The 26,372-nt window shown below is 44.7% G+C and overlaps 1 protein-coding gene across 1 annotated transcript in view; it reads right to left on the reverse strand.

Annotated features, from left to right (window-relative positions):
- The window catches only part of LOC137344650 (chitinase-3-like protein 1), a 41,439-nt gene extending 16,172 nt beyond the window's left edge, over positions 1-25,267 (reverse strand). The window contains exons 1-8 of the mRNA XM_068007773.1: positions 24,847-25,267; positions 15,665-15,720; positions 11,980-12,013; positions 11,029-11,061; positions 10,452-10,656; positions 3,597-3,653; positions 1,957-2,122; positions 570-691 (exon numbers count right to left, since the gene is read on the reverse strand). Of these exons, the coding sequence (XP_067863874.1) occupies positions 570-691; positions 1,957-2,122; positions 3,597-3,653; positions 10,452-10,656; positions 11,029-11,061; positions 11,980-12,013; positions 15,665-15,720; positions 24,847-25,267 (1,094 nt within the window). The remainder of the gene's footprint in view (positions 1-569; positions 692-1,956; positions 2,123-3,596; positions 3,654-10,451; positions 10,657-11,028; positions 11,062-11,979; positions 12,014-15,664; positions 15,721-24,846) is intronic.
- Between the last annotated feature and the right edge of the window lie 1,105 nt (positions 25,268-26,372).

Genomic DNA, 26,372 nt, shown 5'->3' on the forward strand with positions numbered 1-26,372 from the left:
CTCAAGGCAGTAATATTTGAATCCAAAATGTAAACAACCACCATAACTATTTCCCACACTCCCTAATAAGATCACACGAAGCTGCCTACAGAATTAAAACTATACAGCTTTTTATCAGACTGGTGCACTACCGTATGTAACTGAACTGAAGGTACCAAGAATATTAGGATCTTCCCTGGTATATAAACTAGTAGGAGCTGAAATTCGGCAGGAAACACACTAATCTCCCACTGTAACGCCTGCAGAACCCTCAGTGAAAAGGTGGAAATGGTCTCAGTCTTCCTTTCCTTTTACAATCTACATTTTTTTAAAACTCAAACTTGGCATTAGCTAATCATTACTTCTTGATTTACTTTTCTTCTGTTGTTTTTAACTTTTGTGGTGTCCTTTTGTGCTTCTTAGACTCAGTCCGTCACCTAAGTTGCTCAATTGAAAAAAAATCAAAACTTCGGAGGCTGAAATAGCATGCAATTTTTCAGCAGCAGAGGATTGATTGAAACAATACTGGCTAATTTGAAAGTTATAAGGCACAAAAAGGGTTTGTATTTTAAAAAAAAAATTATACTCACTTAGAGATTTTACGTATCTCATAACTATTATCAATGGTCTCTTTACCAGCAGCCACAGCAGCTGTAAGCAGTAGTTTGGCCTTTCCTTTGCTTCTTTCTCTGTTAAAGGCTCTTTTCAATTCCTAGGGGGAAACAAAATCATAGTCGTAATTCTGTGATCCCATGGTCCAAGCGGGGAGCTGCGCTTGCAGGGAGCACAGGTCAGATAATTTTAGCTCTCTATCCAACCCAAGCTCCTTGCAAGCACCGCTTCCCAATGGAAATGCGAGAGTCCTGATTTTAACCCAGCCACGCCTGGAACGAATGGGGTGGGTGGGTAGTTAAAATTGTTGAGGGGTTTGTGCCGCATTTCCGCCAGCCGCCACTTTGACCAGGGATATTTCAGGCACAGGACGCTGTCTGCCGCAGGCAAGCGGGGGCCTATTTAATATTCTGAAGTGGCAACGCGATAATGTCGGCTGCACCACAAAACCCACCAGCGAAACCTGACAGGAGGCAGCAGAGAAAAGGGTGGTCTAGAAATTCAGGATCGTCCATTAAGCATATGTGGTCGGGAGTACCATGGTATCATAGTAAGTACAGCGGGCAGGGGTGCTCCAGTGCGCCCCGCAGGGAATCCTTGGGCTTCCCCAGTCCCGGCCTTCCATCTCCCTTCCACCATGAGCAACTCTTTACAGAACCCCCCCCCCCTCCCACCACTAACCTTATGCCTGGTGTCCCCAGCATGTCGGCCTCCCGCCTAATTTTCCGCTCCTGCCAACCCGCTCTGTCATCATTCCCGTTGGCTTTGGGTGGGAGATAGTGCAGACACGTTAAACGAGGCCTGGGAGTTAAAATGGCCTGGCCTCACACTCAACACTCGGTGGGGGATTCCTGACCACTGCACACCCCGCCTACCCTGAGTTAAAATTGGGGCTAAGATCATGCAATTACTCCTCAAATTCTGCCGTGAAACAATTTTTTCTGCTGTTTCACCTCTTCAGATGGAAATAAATTTGTTATATTGACAAACTAGCTTGAGGGTCATGGGCTATCCTGTTCAGACATACCAGTAGTCATAATATAATACTACTTTTAGTTGCCGATTAACAAATCTAAAAATGTTAGCAGCAGATACAATTGGTGATGCAATAATATCACTGCAACACCAACCATATCACTGTGTAGCTCTCTATTTTAAGCCTGGTAAAGCAAACTGCTAGTCACTTTACCAGGATAACAATGCTCTTTAAAAAAATTTTTCGAACACTTTAGACAGAAAATAAATCCAAACGGACAGAAGGCAAACTGATATGTTATTGATTTGAGGACATACAACATTTCATAATTAATAATTATATAGTACTGCACATCTGACATGTTATCAAACTGAAACTGTTTTTCTTACCTTAACCAAATTTGTGAACAGTTGTTTGCTTCCTGGCGGGTTTCCTTTTGAACCTGGATATTCCCAATCCAGATCTAAACCATCAAAATCATGCTGCCTCAGAAAGCGAATCACAGAATGAATAAATATTGCTCGATTTGAATGAGTAGACACCATGCTGTTATAACTGGGGGAGGAGGCAGAGGGGTAGGAGCAAATTAAATATTTTGTGAAGTGTTCTTTTGTTCATATTTATCACAATGTAAACACAAAACTGCATGTAGTGTGACATGTATTTTAAAATTCATGAATGGGAATGAAATTACATATTTTACAGAAAAAATACATAAGTGACAAATACCTTTTTACATGATGCCAATATTTGGTTGCAAAAGTAAACATACACTAAAGTTAGGCTAGTTTAAATAAAAAGTAAGCATTAATTTCTGAATTCAGTAGTCCTCAATTCAACAGTTCTTAAGTCTATAGCCTGGAAATTACTGTTGTACATGTTTGTGGAATCAGCTCCTGCAGTGGCTCTATGGGTAAGTGGTATGGTACTAAACAATGCAGACCAGAAAGATTCCAGATTTAGTCCCTGGTCTGTGCTGAGTCAGCTAGGGCAGTAGTGGAGGAAGGGAATGTTACAACTGGATTCGGTGGCCTCAATTTTAACACCCATCCGACAGGTGGGGAGGGTCAGTGATTAAAATATCAGGATTGGCCAATCCGACCCCATTCCTTCCCCTTTAAATTTTAAATTACAGGAATCAGGCCATGCACAAGGCTCCTGCAAAAGGCAGGTGGGGGCCTAATTAAGATACCAAAATCGTGGCCTGGTGACATCAATGGCACCACAACTTAAATTTAATAGTAAGTGAGGGGGAGGCCCAACCTGTGGGATTCCCGGCAGCTGATCTGAGGCGGGGGCTGCCGGCTCTCCAAGTGGCTATTTTAGCATTTTATGTGGGCCAGGAGAAACAGGAGTGCTTCCTCCAGGCCCCTCAAGGAAGCCTTCGGCCTCCCCCAGTCCCGATCTCCAGCCTCCCCCCATTCATCCGATCTCAAAACCTCCCCCAAAGCCCTCCCAATCGCAAACCTCCCCCCAGCCCTCCCAATCACTGACCTCCCCACAGCCCTCCCGCTCGTCGACCTGCCCCGCCTCCTGATTGCTGCCCGGAGCTTCCTTCCCGGTGCCGGGAACACCCGCAAGGGTCCCCGGTTGCAGCCTCCAGTGTTTCTGCCCGCCAGACTGTCCATTTAGCTGGCTGCTAGGTTTGAGGCAGCCCTACAATATGTTAATGAGACCCTGCCATTAAGATCGGCAGGGCCTCCACGCCCTTGGCGTTGCCGGGTTCTTCGGCTGAATTTGGCCTCCCCCAACCCTCTCTGGCCCCATTAATATCAGGACCAGTGTCTCCAGTTGAAGGAAAGGGAGAGAAGTTAGCCAGTCTTGCTTCTCAACCAATCTCTGCTTATAGCTTTTCAGCTCTTTGAAAAATTCTACAGCCTATTTCATTTTTAAATTAAGAATACTACCGTGGAAAGCCTAAATACTCTGTCTATGTCATCAATTCGACAATCTTTTACAGAGAATCAATTATAAACACTTGACATTAGTTACATTTGTATATTAATGCAGTTTTGTCACAAGTTCTTACCGTTTGGAACCAAAATTCCACCCTCCAAGAGCCACAAGTGTCTTCAAAGCAGTATTCCTGTAAGAAATAAAATAATTTTCAGGTGTTATTTTAACAACTAACTTAAGTTGAACCTCACAATCTTGAAAGCAAAGATTGGTTTCAGTGACCTAAAGAAAATGCTATACAAGTACTGTAGGACTATAACACAGAGAGTTGTGTTTGGTTACAGAGATTATCTGGGAAAATACCTGCAAATTTGGTCTTCCACCTTTGTGGAATCATTTATTAAATCACCCACTATCTTATTCTAGTGAAAGAAAACCTGTTATTCTAAGTCTACATTCTCTTCTTTCTATAGAATATCTTCATTCCTGGATTTCCCCAATAGAAACTGCCTATTTTGGGGCAGTTTCATGGTAGTAATCGAAGGAAATAGGGCAGGGAGGTGTTCTTCCACAACCCTACCCTATAAACTGCCCACCTGGATTTTGTTCCCATGAACCCGGTAGTGATCATCTGCCCACCCTACTGCAGGTAAGTGATGGAAATGGGTGTGGTTATGTCCTATCTGCAATTTCCCTCAGTCTGCACACCTATGCTGGATCTGGAAACAACATCAATACAAAGGTGGCATTGTGAAGGTTAGTAGTGTCCCAGAGACAGCAGAGTGGAGTGGATGCTTCTTACCTATAGGTCTTTCACAGATTGAGAAGAGACTACAATATTTGGATCCGTTTTACATTTTTGGAGCCATTTTACATTTTAGGCACTTAATAGTACATCAGAACATTAAGAGTACATTTTTAAAAAAGTGTCAGGGGAAGTAATGAATTTTCCTACAGGAATACCTAGTTTCTGTAAGAGGAGAAATGTTGAGGATATGGAGAAGAGAATGGAAGCATGGTGAGTGAGATGTCACAGAAGGTATCAACATCTGACCCATTGATACCCACTCCACAGGGTTTACTGTCCTCGAAGGTCACATCTTGACTTTAGACAAAGGCAGTACTTTAGAAGGATGCATTTCCCCCAGGAGGCAATTGAGGAGATACACCAGCTGCTGGCTGCAGACATGCAGCCCTGATCAACAAGGACTCTTGTAAATGGCTGTTAAAGTGACTATAGCCATAACTTTTTATGCCACTGTGTCCTTCTAGGTAGCCTTAGATGACGCTAGTCACATCAGTCAATACACAGTGCACCACTATTATTGCGGTCATATATCAACATTTAAAAATAGATTACCATGGTGGTTGAAAGAAAGGGGCATAGAAGTATCTGGGAACAAGGTGGGCACATGGGATTAGAACTAATACTGGTGTACATGATAAATACCAATACATGGCCTGTTTCCATGTTGTAATTTCTACAGTAGGCCATTCAATCCCTTTGAGCCTGTTCCACCATTCAATTAAATCATGGCTGATCAGTACTGAACTCCATTTACCCACCTTTGATCCATAATCCCTTGACACCCTTGCCTAATAAAAATCTGTCGATCTCAGTCTTGAAAATTTCAATTGACCCAGTATCCACAGCTTTTTAGGGAAGACTATTCGAGATTTCTGCTATCCTTTGAGTCAAAAATTGCTTCCTGATTCCACTCCTGAATAGCCTAGTTCTAATTTTAAGATTGCTCCCCCTGTTCTGGATTCTCCCACCAGAGGAAAAAACTTCTCTGTATCTACTCTATTGAGTTCTTTTATAATTTAAAATGCCTCAATTAGATTACTCCTGAACCTTCTAAACTCAGGGGAATACAAGCTAAGTTTATGCAATCTGTTCTCATAATTTAACCTATGAGCCTCGGTATCATTTTGGTGAATCTGCACTGTACCCCCTCCAAGCCAATATATCCTTCCGGAGCTGCGGTGCCCAGACTGAACGCAATACTCCAGATGGGGTTTGACCAAGGCTCTGTACAACTGAAGCATAAATTCCTCCCCTTTGTATTCCAACCCTCTTGAGATAATGGGCAACATTCCATTAGCCTTTTTGTTTAAGTTTTGTACCAATGCACTAGCTTTTAGTGATTTGTGTACAGGGACATCCAAATCCCATTGCTCTTCCTCTAGTATCTCGCCATTAAGAAAATATTCTAATTTCTATTTCTTTGATTCAATGTGGATGACCTCACATTTCCCCACATTGAACTCCATCTGCCAGTTTTGCCCACTCACTTAATCTGTCTATGCCCCTTTGTAACTTTGTGCTCCTATCTATACAACTTATTGTGCCTCCTAACCTATTGTCATCTGCAAACTTGGATATCCAACTCTCTATTCCTCCATCCAAGTCACTGATATGTATGCTGAAAAGCTGAAGTTTCCCCACCTGTTTCTTTTAATACCCTAGGGTGGAAACCATCAGGTCCTGGACATTTGTCTACCTTAAGTTCCATTATTTCCTCTATTGCCATTTTTTAAACTTATATTAAATCCACTAAGTTCCTCTCCACAACTTATTTTTAGGTTCCCTTGTACCGATGGCATTTTGTCCTCTTCCTCTACTGTGAAAACAGATACAAAGTATTCATTCAACAAGTCTGCCATCTCTTCATTATTCATTATAGTCTCACCTGCATCTATCTTTAATAAGCAGTTTCTTCTCAGTTTAGTATATTTAGCCTATTAATAGTATGGTTTTTGCCCTTGACTCTTATGTATTTATTTTTTTTAAATTTAGTAACCCTTTAATCTATTTTAGAGTTAAATATTAAAGTGTATAATTGAACACTTTGGGACCGATATTAGGAGGGAGGCGGGTTGGCAGTGGGGGGTCGACTGGGCAGTGGGCGCACTGCGCACCCGCATCACAGGCTGTCAGCAGGAGGAGCCCTATTTAAAGGGGCAGTCCTCCAATGCTCCTCTTGCAGCAAAGGACCAATTTTGGAGTATGGAGCAGGCCAGAGGCAAGGCTGCTCCAAGGTTCTCTGACTCCTCATTCCAGGTGCTGCTCGATGGGGTGAGGAGGAGGACGGAAATTTTTTTTCCATCGGATGGGAGGAGGTGGCCTCCCTCCGCCACCAGGAAGGCCTGGCTGGAGGTGGCCGAGGAGGTCAGCAGCAGCGGCAATGTGTGCAAAACCTGGGTCCAGTGCAGGAAGCGATTTAATGATCTAACCAGGTCAGCCAAAGTGAGTATACTTTTGCATTCTCCCACATTCCGTCTTCCACATCACCTCCACCACCACACAACTCCTTCTGCACTGCCACCACAACGCTCTCGCATCACTCCTCACATCTACTCAACCATCATCCTCACCTTGCCTGCACTTACTCACCGCCCCAATTTCCATTCGAACACTACCACACAAACCAATCCTCATACAATCTCATGGCTATGTCTCACACGCACCCTCCCGTGCATCTCCCTCACGCTCACCCCCACCCACACAAATGCATGCAGCGGGTCACCATGCAACCATCACTCAATCATGCCTCTGTGTTTTGCATTGATAGGAGAAGAGATGCCAGAATGCCCGGGAGAGGGCAAGGACCGGAGAGGGCTGGCCCACCAGGTGGTCTTAACAGACGCGGAGTCGCAGGCACTAGAAATAAGCCGGACGCTGGAGTGCCTGTCTGTGGCGGACGCCAAGACTGGGAGTGCACAAATGGCTGGGGACAGAAATCTGACACTCAGCACTCATGATAGCAAATGATCTTAGCATCACTTGGCATCTGCAGCACCTCAATATCTGTCCACATGCTTAATATTGCTTTCTGGTCTCTTGCAGGGCCATCTGCGAGCGCCGTGGCTGCGGAGGGCGATTCCTCAGAGGACCTGCCGGCCTCTGAGGGTGCATTGTCACATCTGAGCCAGTCACCAACCAGCACAGATACACACACCTCGGTGGGTCCCTGTCCTCACTTAGTTGGGCTTGCACATGGCGAGTCACCACGCACGTGAGCACAAGCAAACCCTGGTGGCAGGGGCAGCCGTGGAGAGTCCGCGTTGGTGGGAACACTCTTCTCCAGGCTCTGCTCAGCTGGGCCCGGATGCTGAACCCTGGGGGCCAGCCGTGAAAAGGAGAGTCATCGAGGGCCAGCAGCACATTGCCGAGGTACTGGAACAATTGCCACGCGCACTCTCCACAATCTCCATGGAGGAGTCCAACTCCTGCATGAGTGGAATGGTGGAACAGGTACAGGAGGGTATCTCCGACATAGTGTCACAGGGACGTGAAGGCATCTCTGAGATAGTGTCGCGGGAAGGTGCGGGAATGTCTGCGATGGAGGAAAGGCTAGCCTCCATCGAGCTGCAAGCATGGCTCAACAATGAGTCCATTCAGGCCCTGACAACGGCCGTTCAGATTCAGGGTGAGCAACATTCTGCCGTCTTAAACAGGCTGACAGATACCTCCAAGGCTTCACACAAGTCCTCCAAACTGTTGTCCAGCAAGGTGGAAGGAGTGACGTGGGCCTGGGCCAGGAGAGGGATGATGGTGAAAGGGGATATGGAAGTGGGGACGCCACTCAAAGAGCTCCCATGTCTCACCCGTTGCCCCCCTCTCAACCAGTACCCGCAATGCTGCCCCCTCTCCAGGTGGCCGAGTCTACCCCTGCACAGGTGCGTCCGCGCAAAGCATCTCATCGGTCAGGGCATGGACAAGAGCAACCTGCCACTGCCTCTGCTGAAGCCACAGGGGTAGTACCATGTAGGGGTTTCCCGTAAACGTAAGGTGAAGGTTTTGTGAGCACAAAGGGTATGCACAAGGGTGTAAGACAAAATGTCATGTTTTTGATTTACTTTTGTTTGTTTTGCAAAAAAACATAAAAATTTGTTATCACCACTACTGCCACGTCTTTGCAAATCTTGTCTGGTTTGTGCAATAATGCCCTTTCCTGAGGATCACCATGAAGACCCACAACTGATGCCACCCTTTGTGTCACTGCAGAGTGGGTGTAGGTGTATTTGCAGGACTCTTTTGTGCAGACGACTCCGGTGGCACCCTGGAAGGATGCGGAGGAGAAGTTGTTGAGGGCAGTGGTGACTTTGACAGCGACAGGTAAGAAGATGGTGCTCGGGCCAGCCGGGAGCAGCTCGGCATCAAAGAGGCTGCAGATGTCCACAACTACATGTCAAGTGACTCTGAGCCTCTGTGTACACTGCTCCTCAGAGGTCCAAGAAGCTGTGCCTCGGTCTGTAGACCCTGTGGCGAGGGTAGTGCCTTCTGCGACGCATCTCTTTCTGTGGTTGCCCTCCCTCCTGCTGTGCAGGTGGATGTGTCACAGCACTGTGTTGTGGAGCTCCACGTGTCAGAGGTGGATGGCGTGGCTGGTGATGCTGTTCGTCCTCTGAGGAGGTCATGACTGCAGCTATGGCGGCCCCCATCTGGAAGATGTATGTTTAAGGGGTCCGCAAGGTAGGTAAATGTGTCTGCACACCGGGGTTGGGGTTGCAAGTTTGTGATTTTTTTGTGTTAGGAGGAGGGTGGTGCAGGCCAAACTTTGTCCAAAGTGACAGAGTTGCCTCCTGCAATGAGTGAGGGTCTTCCCCCACCTTTGCAGCTGCCACAGGCTAATGGCTGCAACACGTCCATTTCAACTAGGAGTGTTTCCCCCAGTACGGGAAACACACTCAGTTGACCTGAAAATCCCACCCCTCCTAAAATATCCCCCAAATCAGGTCTCCTAACGACCTGAAGTATCAAATTAATTGATTAAGTGGGATCCCGCCAGCCTTAATTGCTGGCTGTAGTCCCGCATGCGGGGGCTGCGCGCGCATCTCGGCGCGTCATTTTCGCTGCCCCCCCCGCCACGAACGCACCCGCTCGGACATCCGAAAATCGCGCCCTTAGTTTTTATTCCTCGTGTTCCGCCGCTTCTTCCTCTGCATTGCTGAGTTCACTTTTCAGATTCCTCACTCTGTTTCAGTGCTGTCGTTGTTCCGACTCTCTGTGCTCTCTTTAACTACTCTTACCGGGCTTTTCACAAGTTGCTTCGCTCTCCAAAGTGTTGCAGAGTTCTCTTGACTAATTAGATTGCACCAGTCAGATTAGGTCATACTTAGGAAGTATAGATGATTTTTTCATTTGAAAACCTAATGTGACCAAATTGTTTGAAAGTCTAACGCAACGCTGACTCCTGTGAGCTAAGTGATATGCAGTCCACTCATAATTGATGACACCTCTAGAGAACCCACATACGCAACCATAGGATGCTGTGTCAGAACTCGGATGCTCAGAGAGGAAGCTTTTGGGCAACACTTCCAATGCTTAAATAACTCTGGGCAGACTTTGCTATATCCCACTCTAAGAGCTAGAAAAATTGGTAATATGTCCTATATTGCACAACACTGTCATCCACAGAGCCCTGGCATTGGAGGTGCACAAAGGGCAATAAGAAAAGATGGAGCACAGGAGCCAGGCATGGATGGCGAACAGCCAGCAGCAGGAGATCATTGGAGACTGGCAATGAGGAGCAGGAGGGCAATGTATTACAAGCTCTATTACCCTTTGGATGACAACATTCTAACTTACTGTCTACCTCCCAATTCTTAGCTTGTCTTCTGGGATTTGAAACTCTGTTCACGGTGAATAATTTACTGTATCAATTTTGAAGAAGTCTCCTTTTTTCAGGTGAAAACAAACCCAGCTTCCTTAACCTTTTCACATAATTTAAAATTTCTGATAATGAGAATGATCTTTGTTGTTTGCTTCGAGGGCAAAGTACTGGAGGTTCTCTGGCAATTCACTGAACTGTTCCGTAAGAATTCAATGCCTTGACGATAGGGGAGAAGAAATTCGGTGGTGGGTGGGGAACGGTGGGTGGAAGAATAGGAGAACCTGAAAACATTTAACATGTGAACGAACCATAGATTAAGGAAATCTTTAGTGTGTGAATGTACTGTTGAGAAATGTCTCTCTACTCACTGCTTTTTGAGACCATTGAATGTTTTGTAAAGAGTTTCATCGTTCCATTCGTAGGTAGTGATATGATGGTTTTCATTCATGTTGGCAAACGCGTAAATCAGATGCGTGCACATGAAAGGATCAATATGCTCAGGCATGTACCGACCTATTCCTGGTCTGTATTGCGCCCAATTTGTGAAATAACAGATCAAACTGTAAGTACTGCCTAAAAATAGAAAATAAATTATGTTGTGATAAAACTTGTGAATTATCATGGGACAAAAAATCTGTATAATATTTAACCATTTGGAAGGAAAAGCTATGGCGATGTTTAGTAAAGTCCAACTTTACTGTGGCAAAGATTTTAAATCTTATTAATTTTACTTCTGTAAAATACTCTCTCTTAAATATATTGTTGGCAGAAATGACCACTTTTTACAATAGTTCAGAATTATTCAAAATATTTTTTTACAAATCTAAATACGGTATTCGACATACAGTTTTTATTGAGAAGGTGATTGCTTAATAGGTTACAACTTTTTAGGCAAATGGACTACTGAGATACGCTCTTGCATTTGGCAGTAATACTGTGACTTACTCATTTGCAGTTGGGACAACAGGATGAATCCCACTAGAAAAAAAAAGGAAAATAATCATAAAATTTATTTAGTGATTTTTTTCCCCTCCAGTGTAGAATGCAACACATTTCAGCAACAACTTATATTTGTATATCACCTTTAATGTAGCAAAAATGTCCCAAGGCTCTTTCACAGAGATATGATGGATAATGAGTCAAAGAAGGAAATATTAGAAGGGGTGACCAAAGAGATGGGTTTTAAGAAGCATCTTAAATGAGAAGAGAAAGGTAGAGGCAGAGGGGTTTAAGGAGAAAATTGCAGAGAATGGGACCTAGATGGCTGAAGGCATGGCTGCCAATGGTTGGGCGAATGGGAGGGGGGGAATGGACAAGAAGCCAGAGTCAGAAGAACGTAGAGTTCGGGGGTGGGGGAGGTTTTAAGAATGGAAGAGGTTACAGAGATAGAGAAGGACAAGGCCATGAAGGGATTTAAACATGAGGATGAGAATTTCAAATGGGAGGCATGGGGGACAGAAATCTGAGCATCTGTTAGATGCTCCTCGACTTGCACCTCCGTCTGCAAAAGAAGTGTGATGTACAACTTTGGCATGGTAATGTGTGCAAAAATAGGTTAGGTGATTGAAGGAACAATAAATAAAAGGATACGAGAACCGGGCGGGCACATGGGATTAGAACCACTGCTCGCATAGAAAATAAACACCAACATGGCTTGTTTCTGTGTTATAATCTCTGTAATTCTATGTAAAAAGAACTGGCAGGCAACTCCATCTGCAGTATCTCCCAGAGGGTATGGGAGTTCCCTATATAGCTCAGGTTTCCAGCCTGAGGCACTCCTCTGCTTCTCCGGGGTTTCTCAGTGGGTCAGCAGTCATTGATGCAGAAGAAAGCTCAGTTCTCCTAAGTGCCATCTAGCCATTGTTGCTTCCCGTTCAAATAATGCAGACTACATGCAAATCAAAAGCAAAATATTGCGGATGCTGGAAATCTGAATTAAAAACAGAAAATGATGGAAATACTCAAGTTAGGCAGCATCTGTGGAGATAGAAACAGAGTTAATGTTTCAGGTCAATGCCCTTTCGTCAGAAGTGGAAAAATGTAAACATTTAACAGTTTTTAAGCAAGTACGTAGCCTGGGACAGGGGGAAGAAGGGGAGAGGAGTAAAAAACTAAAGGGAAGGTCTGTGATAGGGTGGCGGGCAGGAGTGATTAAATCTCAAAAGGGACGATGGTGCAAGGCAAAGGGGTGGTAATGAGACAAGTAAAGAAATAAAAGATAGATCTCGAGGAGCTATAAATGGCAACAGCAGAACCATTACCAGCAGCTGCTGTCCAAAAAAAAATGGGAGCAGTGGTTATGATCTGAAATTATTACCTTGTTCACCGTCATTGCTTTCTGTTTCCCTTCTCGTGTTTGATCAGGTAGTGACGAAAACTTGCTTTCGCAGCCACATCTCTTTCCTCAGCAACTGTCTCCGGCGCCGACTTATTCCATGTGGATTCCAACTTAAATTCCACCCTTCACGTTTCAGATTGACCCACGATTACAGATAGCTCCATGATATTCAGCGGTCCTCGAACTACTGCTCTCACCGCTTCCTGAGATCCATGCTCAACACCATGCGCTGCCACATGCATGCTCACGACTTCTCTCTTCAGCAGCACCAACTCACTCTATTTCAGAATTGTCCTGGTCCGCAGTTTCATTTCATCCTTCGCCTTATCCAGTGCTATAACAAAAATACTTTTTTCTTCCTTTCAGGTGTCAAGGACCGCAAGCTTCAACAACTCTTAGATACCAGTGCCCCTCCTAATCCTTCTTCCCCATCACTTTCCTCTGACCCAATCCCTCCTTCCACTCTCACCCTCCCCATCACTATCCCCTCTGACCTTCCCCTCTCTGATCCCAAACGATCAGTCCTCAGCAAAGGCCTCAGCTTCATCCCCTAACGCACCCATCTCAATGAATTTCGAGCTCAATACGATGCTGAGCTCTTCTTCCGTCGCCATCACCTCTGCGCCCACTTCTTTGACCAGGAGTCTTTCCCCACTCTCACAGACCTAACCTTTTGCTCTTTCCCCCCCTCCCTTTCTCCCACCCCCTTTCCCTGGCTCTGTACTTGTTTAAAAATGTTAAATATTTACTTTTTCCAGTTCTGACGACAGGTCATCGACCTGAAACGTTAACTTTGTTTCTCTCTCCTCAGATGCTGCCTGATCTGCTGAGTATTTGCAGCATTTTCGGTTTTTATTTCAGGTTATATGCTAGGTATCGATACAGACCTGAAAATGGTTGGGAAGTCAGGGTTTAATCAACAAATTCAAATTCACAATGATCCAGGGAGCCAGCTCCCTTGAACATAAAATATTTGAATCTGCTGATTTTAATGCAAGTAAGAAGCAACTTTATGTAAAGGAGAATTTGTACATCTGTCTCAATGTGAACCAGGCACACTGAGCAGAATCCCAAGGTTCTGCCCACTGTCCACAGTAAAGATACAGGAAAGTAGTTTACAGTCTTTGCTTTAAATCATTAGCTGAGCTCTGGACCATTTATTTTAAAGCAGAGCCTTTTTCTACAATCAGTCTTTTCTGATAAGTAGTAAATGAGCCAAATATGGAAAAATAAATGGAAAGTTATGGCAAAGTCTGTCACAACCCATCTATGTTAAAGGAAAAAGAAATCTAAATCAAATGCAATTTAAAGATCTAAACACACATATCTTCAGATATTAATGAGCTGTTTTAAGATCGAAGATTTATTGGTCGTTGGCTCTGGCAGTAAATTTCTGTAGACACCTAGCATAAAGTGTAGCAGTTATGTTACTGGACTAGTAATCTTGAGGCCTGGACTAATAATCCAGGGAACTGAGTTCAAATCTCACTATGACAGTTGGAGATTTGAAATTAGTTTAAAAAAATCTTGAAAACAAAACTGGTATCAGTAAATGAAGCTGTCGATTGTCATAAAAACCCAAATGGTTCAATGCCGTCCTTACCTGGCCTATATGTGACTCCAGTCCCATACCAACATGGTTGACTCTTAACTTCCTCTGAAGTGGCCTAGCAAGCAAACCGGCTACCTCCTTCTCAGGGCTACAAGGGATGGATAATAACTGCCAGCATTGCTAGCAACGCCCACATTCTAAAAATGAATTTTTAAAATTTGTTCATCGGCTCCACAGCAAATTTGTGCAAAAGTGAGGAGCACGTTTATCTTTGCCTGCCTCCTGATATCAAGAAAAGCACTTCCTCATTTACAAACAGATCAGAGGGATCTAGGTGATTGCATTGCTCAATCGTCGACTTCCCACCATGCAGTTTGCATCTGTGCTTTTACCAGAAGGGGCCCTTCAGCCCCAATTAGGATCAACCTTCTTTGGTGCACATCCTGCAGCAGGGCCTCCAGCCATTTAGCATCAAATCATGCGATGAAAGAGATGTCAGATGAAGGTGGTAAATGATGCATCTCTGCTTTGTCTATCAGTCTTAGCATACTGCCATTGTGACTGTGCTGACTTCACACTCTCACTCACTTGGCACGCAGAGCTGGCACTGCCCAGGTGCCGTTAATAAGAAAACAAATAAATTAGGCCAGCCTGTCGGATTAGCAGGCTAAATATACTTGCACTGTTGCCCACACATCTCCGCGATGCCATTGTGAAGAATTAATTCACTTTTCTGCCACTAATTCAACTTTCCTTTTAATGGCAAACTGAAGCCCTTTTAAAGTTGCTACTTCACTAGATTTTATGTTGCTCAGCAAATTTTGACATAGGACAAGTGCTCTGGGTAAGCTTTTCGTCTGTCAGTAGCATATTCAAGTTAAGCAAGTGACTCCCATTTCAAAGATTAACGTCCTTCCCCCCCTGTTGGCACTAGCTAGCTTGTTTTGCAAAATTGAGCCTCTAATCTTTGCAGATAATTTTTTGTAAAGATAGTTACTCTCCAATGAAGCGAGCCATTTGTTTCCTTCCCTTCATATCTCCTTCTGCTCTATACACCACTGCCACCAAGAGGTTGGTGGAGCCACAGAACAAACACAATGTAACATCTTTGGTTTACAACAAATATATCTCAACAGATCACCACAATAGCTTGCTCTTCATATAATTCAAGGTTTAGGTATATATTCAGGATTTTTTGGATACATTCTTAAAAGTCATACTTACCAATCAGTCCAAATATTATCCCCATGTTTTAACTCAGTGAGTTAGTGTCCTTGCAGCTTTATGCTTGATGTGGTTGATGGTACTGTAGTAATGCTGGAACTATGCAATGTCTCCACATATCCTATAACATATATGATTATTAGTTGCATATAAGCACTGACTTACATTCAACACTGGGGGAGCAGACTGATATGGAGCAATTTAAACTCTGTACCCAAACCCCTTAGAATTATTTGTGATCATACATTTCAGCAGCAGTGGGTAATTTCACAATCTGACTTCCAGTAAATCACTCCTCACATTACTTCTACAGTTCAGTTGTTGTACTGAAGCTGGCTGGCAGCATTCACGGTAAGCAGAGGTGATAGTGTGAGTAATATAGTGAATGTAAGCGTGGAATAGACAGCAGTTAATGATATTTGAAACCACACGGCATTGGCTCAGCTCTCAGTTGATGTGTTCCTAACCTGTACTAAGCTCTGAATCTCGGTTATTGTATAGAGAGTAATCAACCCATACAGACCTGCAAATAAAGGGAAGTCAGGGTTTAATCAACAAATTCAAATTTACAATTCTTCAGGGAGCAGTGCACTTGAGCATGGGACATTTGAATCTGCTGATTCTGAGCATGATGCAACCTTACACAAAGGAGAAATTGTACAACTGAATAGCTGTCTCAATGTGAACCAAATACACTAAGCAGAATCTCAAGGCTCTGCTCGCTATCCAGTTAAGATACAGGAAAGTAGTTCACAGTTTTTCTGTTTTAAATCATTGGCTGAGCATCTGGTCTTTTATTTTAAAGCAAAGCCAATTTCTACAATCAGCCGTTTCTGATAAGTAGTAAATGAGTCAAATATGGAAGAATAAATGGAAATTTATGGCAAAGTCTATCACAACTCATCTATTTTAAAAGGGAAAAAATCCAAACCAAATGGAATTAAAAGTTCTAAATGCACATATAACTCATAATAATATACTGTTTTAAGATTGAAGATTTGTTGTTGGTAGATACCTGGATATGTTTCCCACATTTGATTCTTAGAGAATTAATATCCCTATTTTTAAGTTTTAACGCTTTTCTTCCACTACACCCACTGCTACTAAAATCCTGATACCTTTATACCAAGAGCCTTGATTTATCTCGCACTCTCCTTCCTGCACATCTACCTTACTGCTCTCCATTGGCTCTCTGTCCCCTTTTTCGTATAGATTTCAAAATCCTTGTCTTTCTTTGCTTTCAAATCCCTCCATGGCCTCAATCCATCCAAACTCTCCAAACCCGATCTATCAGCTCCCACATTTACAAACCCTATCTATCAGCTCCCACATTTACAATCACCAGGGAAAGGGTTCTAAAAAAATATTAGAACTAAAAGCTGACAAGTCCCCAGTTCCTGACGGACTTCATCCTAGGGTCTTAAAAGAAGTGGCTGCAGAGATAGTAGATACATTGGTACTAATTTTCCAAAATTCCCTAGATTCTGGAAGGGTCCCATCAGATTGGAAAATAGCAAATGTAACTCCTCTATTCAAGAAAGGAGGGAGACAGAAAGCAGGAAACTATGGGCCAGTTAGCTTAACATCTGTCATAGGGAAAATGCTAGAATCTATTATTAAGGGGCTAATGCAGGGCACTTAGAAAATCTCAAAGCAACCAGGCAGAGTCAATACGGCTTTGTGAAAGAGAAATCGTGTTTGACTAATTTAATAGAGTTCTTTGAGGAAGTAACAAGCAATGTGGATAGAGGGTATCCTGTGGATGTGGTGTATTTGGATTTCCAGAAGGCATTTGACAAGGTGCCATATCAAAGACTACTAGACAAAATAAGAGCTTATGGTGTGGGGGTAACATATTAGCATGGTTAAAGAATTGGTTAGCTAACAGGAAACAGAGAGTAGTCGTAAATGGGTCATTTTCAGGTTGGCAAGATGTAATGAGTGGAGTACCACAGGGATCAGTGCTGGGGCCTCAACTATTTACAATCTTTATCAATGGCTTGGATGAAGGGACTGAATGTATGGTTGCTAAATTTGCTGATGACACAAAGGTAGGTAGGAAAGTAAGTTGTGAAGAGGATATAAGGATTCTGCAAAGGGATATAGATAGGTTAAGTGAGTGGGCAAAAATTTGGCAGATGGAGTATCATGTGGGAAAATGTGAACTTGTCCACTTTGGCAGGAGGAATAGAAAACCAGTATATTTAAATGGAGTGAGATTGCAGAACTCTGAGGTACAGAGGGATCTGGGTGTCCTAGTACATGAATCACAAAAAGTTAGTATGCAGGTACAGCAAGTGATTCGGAAGGCAAATGGAATGTTGTAATTTATTGCAAGGGAAATGGAATGTAAAACTGGAGATGTTTTACTACAGTTGTACAGGACATTGGTGAGACCACATCTAGAATACTGTGTGCAGTTTTGGTCTCTTTATTTAAGAAAGGACATAATTGCTTTAGAGGCGGTTCAAAGAAGGTTCACTCAACTGATTCCTGGGATGAGGGGGTTAGCTTACGAGGAAAGGTTGGACAAGTTGGGCCTGTATACATTGGAGTTTAAAAGAATGAGAGGTGATCTTATTGAAACATATAAGATCCTGAGGGGACTTGAAGGGGTAGATGCTGAGAGGATGTTTCCCTGTGTGGGAAAGATTCGAACTCGGGGCCACAGTTTAAAAATAAGGGGTCTCCCATTTCAAGACGGAGATGAGGAGAAACGTTTTCTCTCAGAGGGTCGTGAGTCTATGGAACTCCCTTCCCCAGAGTGCGGTGGAGGCAGGGTCATTGAATATTTTTAAGGTTGAGTTAGATAGATTCCCGATTAACAAGGGAGTCAAAGGTTATGGTAGGTAGAAGGGAAAGTAGGGTTGAGGTCACAGTCAGAGCAGCCATGATCTTATCAAATGGCAGAGCAGGCTCGAGGGGCCAAATGGCCTACTCCTGCTCTTAATTTGTACATTTGTATGCTCTTCCAGCTATAGAGGGGGGTCCAATGTGCAACACCCATAGGCAGTGTACTCTGGAATTCTCTTCTTCAACTTCCTCACCTCAGCACTATTCTTAAAAAAGCCTCCTCAAACCGATTGGGTCCTGCTGGATATTCACAGCTCCACCTGGGTCGCCATTCACATCATTTGAAAACCAAATCCTCAATGAGATAGGGAGAAACTGTTTCCACTGGCAGGAGAGTAGGTAACCAGAGGACACAGATTTAAAATAATTGGCAAAAAAGGCAGTGGAGAAATGATTTTTTTATTCAGCGAGTTGTTATGATCTGGAACGCACTGCCTGAAAGGGTGGTGAAAGTAGATTGAATCGTAAAAAGGGAATTGGATCTCGATTTGAAGAGGAAAAAAAATTGCAAGGCTATGGAGAAAGAGCAGGGGAGTGGGACTAAATTTCAAAGAGCTGGCACAGGCACAATGAGCCAAATGGCCTCTTTCTGTTATGTATGATTCTATGATGTATATAAATCCTCAACTAGCCGCCTGTTTCTCATCCGTTATGGCTTCTCCTAATATATTTGATAAATACATTTTGATCTAAATATTTCATTTTCAAAAGTTAAGACAACACAGATCTCTTATCCCCTTTCGACGATATTAGATACTTACATTTACCAATCGACGATAGTTGGGTTTATTGCCTCTTCTCTCTTTCCCTCTCCCTCGCCTCAGCGAGCACACGGACAACAGCTGCCCGCCAAAATGCGACGCCTGCGCAGTGCAAGTGAGCATGCGAAGCAGCGGGATCAAGGCTGGCAGGAGACGAAGCGGAGTTGCCTCATTTACCAGCTTCGTTCCACTGCCCCGCCCCCTTCTCTCCCTCCCTCCTTCCTCTTTCATTGCAGGAGGGAATGAAAACATCGCCTCCACCCCCACCCTTTCTTTTTGCACTATTATGTGCTGTCCGTTAAGAAGCTGCGTCAGTCAGGGAGAGACGGTATGGCGTGTGGTCCGCCTCTTGACCCTCAGAGCAGGCAAGAAACCTCCTTGATCGCAATAACTGGAAGGGGGTAGTTTCCGAGTGAAGAGCATGTGTTGTAAATGAGCCCCAATTAACTTTACATCAAAGACACGGATTTGACCAAATCAAAGAAATAATGATAAATCGGAAGGTAGCATTCAGTGTATTTTTTAATACGCCACCCCTCTTATTTGAGGTTATAATGTGTTAACTAATATTTACAGATGTAGGTGTGTGATAAACTAAGAAATGCAAGTTCTTTTCAATTATTGACCCCATTTTTATCCATATTATGCAGAATATTCTAGAAATGTGACATTAGCACAAAGCATTAGAGTTAAAAAATGCACACAAAAGTACATAAAATAGAGCTTTTAAAGTAAAATCTGAATTGTATTTGAAATAGCAAATAAACAGTGCAATTTATAATTGTGTTGTAATTTCAATGCAATTCTATGTAAAAGACATTGCTAGAGATGCCTTGGCTTCAATCAGATAGAGTGGAACTAAGTGAGGGCTGTCCCATGGAGATGAACAAGAGAGGAGAAATTTTGAATGAAGTTGGTGTGATTGAATATGCCAAAGGCTGCTGTGAGATCAGGAGGACAAGGAGGGATAACACACCATGGTCAAAGTCATTCATGACTTTGGTTAGAGCCACTTTGTTGTTGGGGGGGGGGGGGAGGGAGGGCAGTCTGGAAAGTGATTGGGGGATTCAGACTGGGAGTTGCAGGAGAGATAGGCTTGGATTTGGGAGGTGAAAAATATGCTAGAACTTTGGAGATGAAAGGGACACTGAACTACCACTGGAGCGGTAGTTATTGAGAGGTCAAGATTGATTTTTTTTTGAAGAAGTAGTATTGATGGCAGTTTTGAATGGGAATTGGCCAGGGCTTGAAGAGAGGGAACCAGTTACAATATCAGCTACAAAGGGAGCCAGGAGTCAAGAGGGAATGGGTTTTGCATGCAGGAGGTAGATTTCTTGGATGAGATGAGTTTAGAGAGGGCGGGGAGAAAGATGGCAGAGAAATGGGCATTCAGGGCTACATTTGAAGGGGAATGGGGGAGGTTTGGCTTAGTGGATGAGAGAAAGGGGAAAGAAAGCAGAAGAGGTAGCTGAACAGGGAGTCTTTGTCTTGGTGATAAAGAAATCCATAAGCTCCTCACACTTGTTAGAGTGGAGGGGGCAGGGATGAGGATCTTAAGAAGGCAGTTGGTAGTAGAGAAAAGAAGCCTGGAGTTATATTTGTATTTCAGAATGATCCAATTGTAGGGCAGTTTTAGCAGACGAAGTGGTAGAGCTTGATGTGGTCAAGCCAAATCTGGTGATGGATGACTAAGCCAGCTGTGCACCAGGTATGATCAAGTTGGCGCCAATTGGGCTTGAGTAAGTGAAGATGGGCTTGTACTGGATAAACAAAAGGGAAGGGAGACACTGAAGGTTTTTCTGGGGATGAGCCATCAAAGATGGAGATGACGGAGTGGTTGAGCAAATCAACAGCTGCAGAGGTATCGTGGCGAATGGAGGGTCAAAGGTTAGGCATTTGGGAGTTTGAGATTGCAGTTGTAAGCGACTTGAGGGAGTGTTTTTACAGGGACAAATGCAAAAGGAAATGGGCTTGAAGGAGGCCAGTATATGTGGTGGTGAGGAATACAAGAAAATGGTTGGATATAGCCTTCTTGATGATCAAGATCATGGGAATAGAGAGGCCACGAGAGATGGTGAGGTTGATGAGGTGGCCTTGAGTATAAATAGGAAGGGTATATGGAGGGAGAGGTAGTACAGAATTTGTTCCTGAAATGAAGCAGCATCGTCAGTTATTAGCTGCAGCTGAGTGTCAATGAGAAGATCATTTACGAGTAGAGCAGCAATACTTGCCTAGGTACATTATAGCAGCAAATCAGCTGATATATCGCAAGCTCGTGGATGTACTGCCCAGGGAATAAAAAGTGTAAAAGATTTAAGTATGGAGAGAATGCCTGGCTATGCCCTCCCTTTTCTAGACTAAAGAAAGAGTTCAGAAATGTAATTCTGAAAATTGCAATTGCAAATTCTAACGCTGCAATTTTAAGGATTTGGCGGTCAAATTACCTTTTAAAAGCAGATTTGATGGGAAACATTGGTTCAGAAATCGCTGGAAAAATAAAGGCAAGCTCACAGTGTCCGCCATTATTAGTGCGTAAAAAAAACAGCAATTTGTGGTGAAGAAGAGATACGCCATGAATTCTGATTCACCACATATTGCTGGACTATTTGCTGTAGGCCTCACCAAAAACAAAAAAATTACCATCTCGCCGTGAGACTCCTCATTGACGTTCATTGTCTGAAATTGCTGGATTTCCGAATGAATCTCGCCACAGCCATTTGTGACTGGTAATTCACGTCGTAAGGACCCTGTTAATAACGTGATTTATGGTCCTGACATGCCACTCAACTTGGAGGCCTAGAAAGGGAACAATGAAACTGTAGTCTCACTCCTGCAGATTGTTCTTGGAGGTTTTTAAAATTTTACAATTTAAAATTTTTTTCTTACTTTTCCTTTCTGTCTTTTTTCTCTCTGTCTTAATCCACTCTCTCTATTTCTATTTCTGTATCTAATTTGACTCTAATTCTACCGATTTCCTTCTCCGACATTTCCTCTGTTTCTCTGTCCTTAAATTCCATTGGTTAAGGAGATAGATCATTGGACTCGATGTTCACGAGGTCCCAGATGCTGTGTTGAATCAATTTGCATTTCCAGCAATTTGTGCGCAAAAATAATCTGATCAGAAAGGTGAGGTTAAAAAATCCAATTCAAGGCACCCACGAGATGCACCACTCCAGCAATTTCTGGGCCAATACAGTACTTTACTAATTTTGTCTATTTAAACATAAGAGGGATGTCTAATAATGACTTTCTTTTCTTAAATAAAGACAGAGAATGCTGGAAACACACAGCAGCACCTGTAAAGAGAAAAGGCAGGTGTCTTATAACATTTCAGGTTTGTGTCCTTCATCAAAACGGAAGCCAGACAGATAAATATTTTATGTAAGGAGTCGCACAACACCAGGTTATAGTCCAACAGCTTTATTTGAAATCACAAGCTTTCGGAGCTTTGCTCCTTCGTCAGGTGCAGTGAGGAGTTGCATAAAGGCACAGCATATATAGTCAGAGAACAATGCCTGATGATTACAGATAATCTTTCTAACTGCCCTTTATCACACCTCGGCAGACAGATAATCACAGCAATCAAAAGAGTGATCAAACAGGTTAGTCAAGGAACCATCACATCCAAGAATACTGAGGTGGGGTCACCAGGGGTCAAATGTAGCAGATGCTGGGGTTTGTATTAAAAACAGATAACTTTTTTTTGCTGGAAATCGCAGCAGGTGTATGGAGAACAAGCCAACTACGACTTGAGTCTGGATGACTCTACGTCAGGTGGGGTTACATGTAGCGTGACATGAACCCAAGATCCCGGTTGAGGCCGTCCTCATGGGTGCGGAACTTGGCTATCAATTTCTGCTCGACGATTTTGCGTTGTCGTGTGTCTCGAAGGCCGTCTTGGAGAATGCTTACCCGAAGATCGGAGGCTGAATATCCTTGACTGCTGAAGTGTTCCCCGACTGGGAGGGAACCCTCCTGTCTGGCGATTGTTGTGCAGTGTCCGTTCATCCGTTGTCGCAGTGTCTGCATGGTCTCGCCGATGTACCACGCTCCGGGGCATCCTTTCCTGCACCGTATGAGGTAGACAACGTTGGACGAGTCACAGGAGTATGAACCATGTACCTGGTGGGTGGTGTCCTCTCGTGTGATGGTGGTATCTCTGTCGATGATCTGGCATGTCTTGCAGAGGTTGCTGTGGCAGGGTTGTGCGGTGTCGTGGACGCTGTTCTCCTGAAAGCTGGGTAATTTGCTGCGAACGATGGTCTGTTTGAGGTTAGGTGGCTGTTTGAAGGCGAGTAGTGGAGGCGTGGGGATGGCCCTAGCGAGGTGTTAGTCGTCATCGATGACATGTTGAAGGCTGCGAAGAACATGGCGTAGTTTCTCTGCTCCGGGGAAATACTGGACGACGAAGGGTACTCTGTTGGTTGTGTCCCGTGTTTGTCTTCTGAGGAGGTCTATGCGATTTTTCGCTGTGGCCCGTCGGAACTGTCGATCGACGAGTCGAGCGTCATATCCCGTTCTTACGAGGGCGTCTTTCAGTGTCTGTAGGTGTCCATCGCGTTCCTCCTCGTCTGAGCAGATCCTGTGTATTCTCAGGGCCTGTCCATAGGGGATGGCCTTTTTGACGTGGTTAGGGTGGAAGCTGGAGAAGTGGAGCATCATGAGGTTGTCCGTGGGCTTGCGGTAGAGTGAGGTGCTGAGGTGCCCGTCTTTGATGGAGATTCGTGTGTTCAAGAATGAAACTGATTCTGAGGAGTAGTCCATGGTGAGTTTGATGGTCGGATGGAACTTGTTGATGTTATCGTGTAGTCTCTTCAGTGATTCTTTGCTGTGGGTCCACAGGAAGAAAATGTCGTCGATGTATCTAGTGTATAGCGTTGGTTGGAGGTCCTGTGCAGTGAAGAAGTCGTGCTCGAACTTGTGCATGAAAATGTTGGCGTATTGGGGTGCGAATTTGGTGTCCATGGCTGTTCCGTATGTTTGGGTAAAGAACTGGTTGTCGAAGGTGAAGACATTATGATCCAGGATGAAGCGGATGAGTTGTAGGATGGCGTCTGGAGATTGGCTGTTGTTGGTGTTGAGTACTGAGGCTGTCGCAGCGATGCTGTCATCGTGGGGGATACTGGTGTAGAGTGCCGAAACGATCATCGTGGTGAGGAGTGTTCCTTGTTCAACTGGTCCAAGGGTGCTGAGTTTTTGTAGGAAGTCTGTAGTGTCGCGACAGAAGCTGGGGGTTCCCTGTACGATGGGTTTCAGGATGCCCTCGATGTATCCAGAGAGGTTCTCACACAGGGTTCCGTTGCCTGATACGATAGGACGTCTGGGTGTGTTGGCTTTGTGTATCTTTGGGAGGCAGTAGAAGTCTCCCACGCGGGGAGTACATGGGATGACAGCGTGTAGGATGCTTTGAAGGTCTGGATCGAAGGTCTTGATCCGTTTGTTGAGCTGGTGGGTGTGTTCTTTGGTCGGATCTGCGGGTAACCGTCTGTAGTGTTCCTGGTTGTCCAGTTGTCGGTATGCTTCTTTGTAATAGTCCGTTCTGTTCTGTGTGACGATGGCTCCTCCTTTGTCCGCTGGTTTGCTGACGATGTTGCGGTTGGTCTTGAGAGCGTTGATGGCGTTGCGTTGTGCTCGGGTGACATTCTGGACTGTCTTGTGAGTGCGGCTGATGAATCTGGCGTTGACGCATCTCCTGACAGCTTGAGCATACATGTCAAGCTTAGGGCAGCGACCCTCCGGAGGGGTCCAATTTGAATCTTTCTTCTTCGGTTGCCGTACCGCGGATCCCTCTGTCTGCTGTTCCGGATCGTTGATTGTCTCATTGTGTTCGCTGCTGACATCTTGGGATTTGTGGAAGAATTCCCGGAGCCTCATTCTCCTGATGAATTCCTCTGTGTCCGCCGCGAGATCGATGGGGTCCATTTTGGTGGTGGGGCAGAAATTGAGCCCTCGGCTGAGAACTTCGATTTCGTCTGGTTGAAGGGTGTGGTCGGACAAGTTGATGATGGACTTCCCTGTGGTTGCAACCATGGTACCGGGGGAGGCTTGGTTGCTGCTGGTGGTGATGCCAAGTTTCTCAAGCTTCCTGCTCTTGGTTTGCATGTAGGTAGCGTAATTCCGTTGCCTCGTCTGTTTGGCGGTGCCTCGTAGCTGGTCTGCTGTGTCCTGAGCACAGGTTGAGAGTATGGACTCTATCTTGGTTTCGAGGTTGCGGTGTATGCTGTAGAGCTGGTGTACGAGATGGTTGCGGAGTGTGCGAGCAGTACGAAGGCAGAGTCTCTCTGCGTAGTCTGTGTTGTATGTCGACTTGAGTGGGTTCGTGATCTGTAGTCCTTTCGGGATCTTGTCTGCTTTCTTGCAGCTCTGTAGTAACTTGATATCTGTGTCGATATGCGCGATCTTCTTGGAGATCCTCTCCACTTGGAGCCGGCAGTTTGTGGTGTCAATAGTAGCCATGATGTGGAGATGCCGGTGATGGACTGGGGTGGACAAATGTAAGGAGTCGCACAACACCAGGTTATAGTCCAACAGCTTTATTTGAAATCACAAGCTTTCGGAGCTTTGCTCCTTCGTCAGGTGCAGTGAGGAGTTGCATAAAGGCACAGCATATATAGTCAGAGAACAATGCCTGGTGATTACAGATAATCTTTCTAACTGCCCTTTATCACACCTCGGCAGACAGATAATCACAGCAATCAAAGCAGACCAGCTACAAGACACCGCCAAACAGACGAGGCAACGGAATTACGCTACCTACATGCAAACCAAAAGCAGGAAGCTTGAGAAACTCGGCATCACCACCAGCAGCAACCAAGCCTCCCCCGGTACCACGGTTGCAACCACAGGGAAGTCCATCGTCAACTTGTCCGACCACACCCTTCAACCAGACGAAATCGAAGTTCTCAGCCGAGGGCTCAATTTCTGCCCCACCACCAAAATGGACCCCATCGGTCTCGCGGCGGACACAGAGGAATTCATCAGGAGAATGAGGCTCCGGGAATTCTTCCACAAATCCCAAGATGTCAGCAGCGAACCCAATGAGACAATCAACGATCCGGAACAGCAGACCGAAGAAGAAAGATTCAAATTGGACCCCTCCGGAGGGTCGCTGCCCTAAGCTTGACGTGTATGCTCAAGCTGTCAGGAGATGCGTCAGCCGCACTCACAAGACAGTCCAGAATGTCACCCGAGCACAACGCAACGCCATCGACGCTCTCAAGACCAACCGCAACATCGTCAGCAAACCAGTGGACAAACGAGGAGCCATCGTCATACAGAACGGACTATTGCAAAGAAGCATACCGACAACTGGACAACCAGGAACACTACAGACAGTTACCCGCAGATCCGACCAAAGAACACACCCACCAGCTCAACAAACGGATCAAGATCTTCGATCCAGACCTTCAAAGCATCCTACGCGCTGTCATCCCACTTACTCCCCACGTGGGAGACTTCTACTGCCTCCCAAAGATACACAAAGCCAACAATCCCGGACGTCCTATTCTATCAGGCAACGGAACCCTGTGTGAGAACCTCTCTGGATATGTCGAGGGCATCC

Source organism: Heptranchias perlo, chromosome 27, assembly GCF_035084215.1.
Source record: "Heptranchias perlo isolate sHepPer1 chromosome 27, sHepPer1.hap1, whole genome shotgun sequence".
Taxonomy (NCBI): Eukaryota; Metazoa; Chordata; class Chondrichthyes; order Hexanchiformes; family Hexanchidae; genus Heptranchias; species Heptranchias perlo.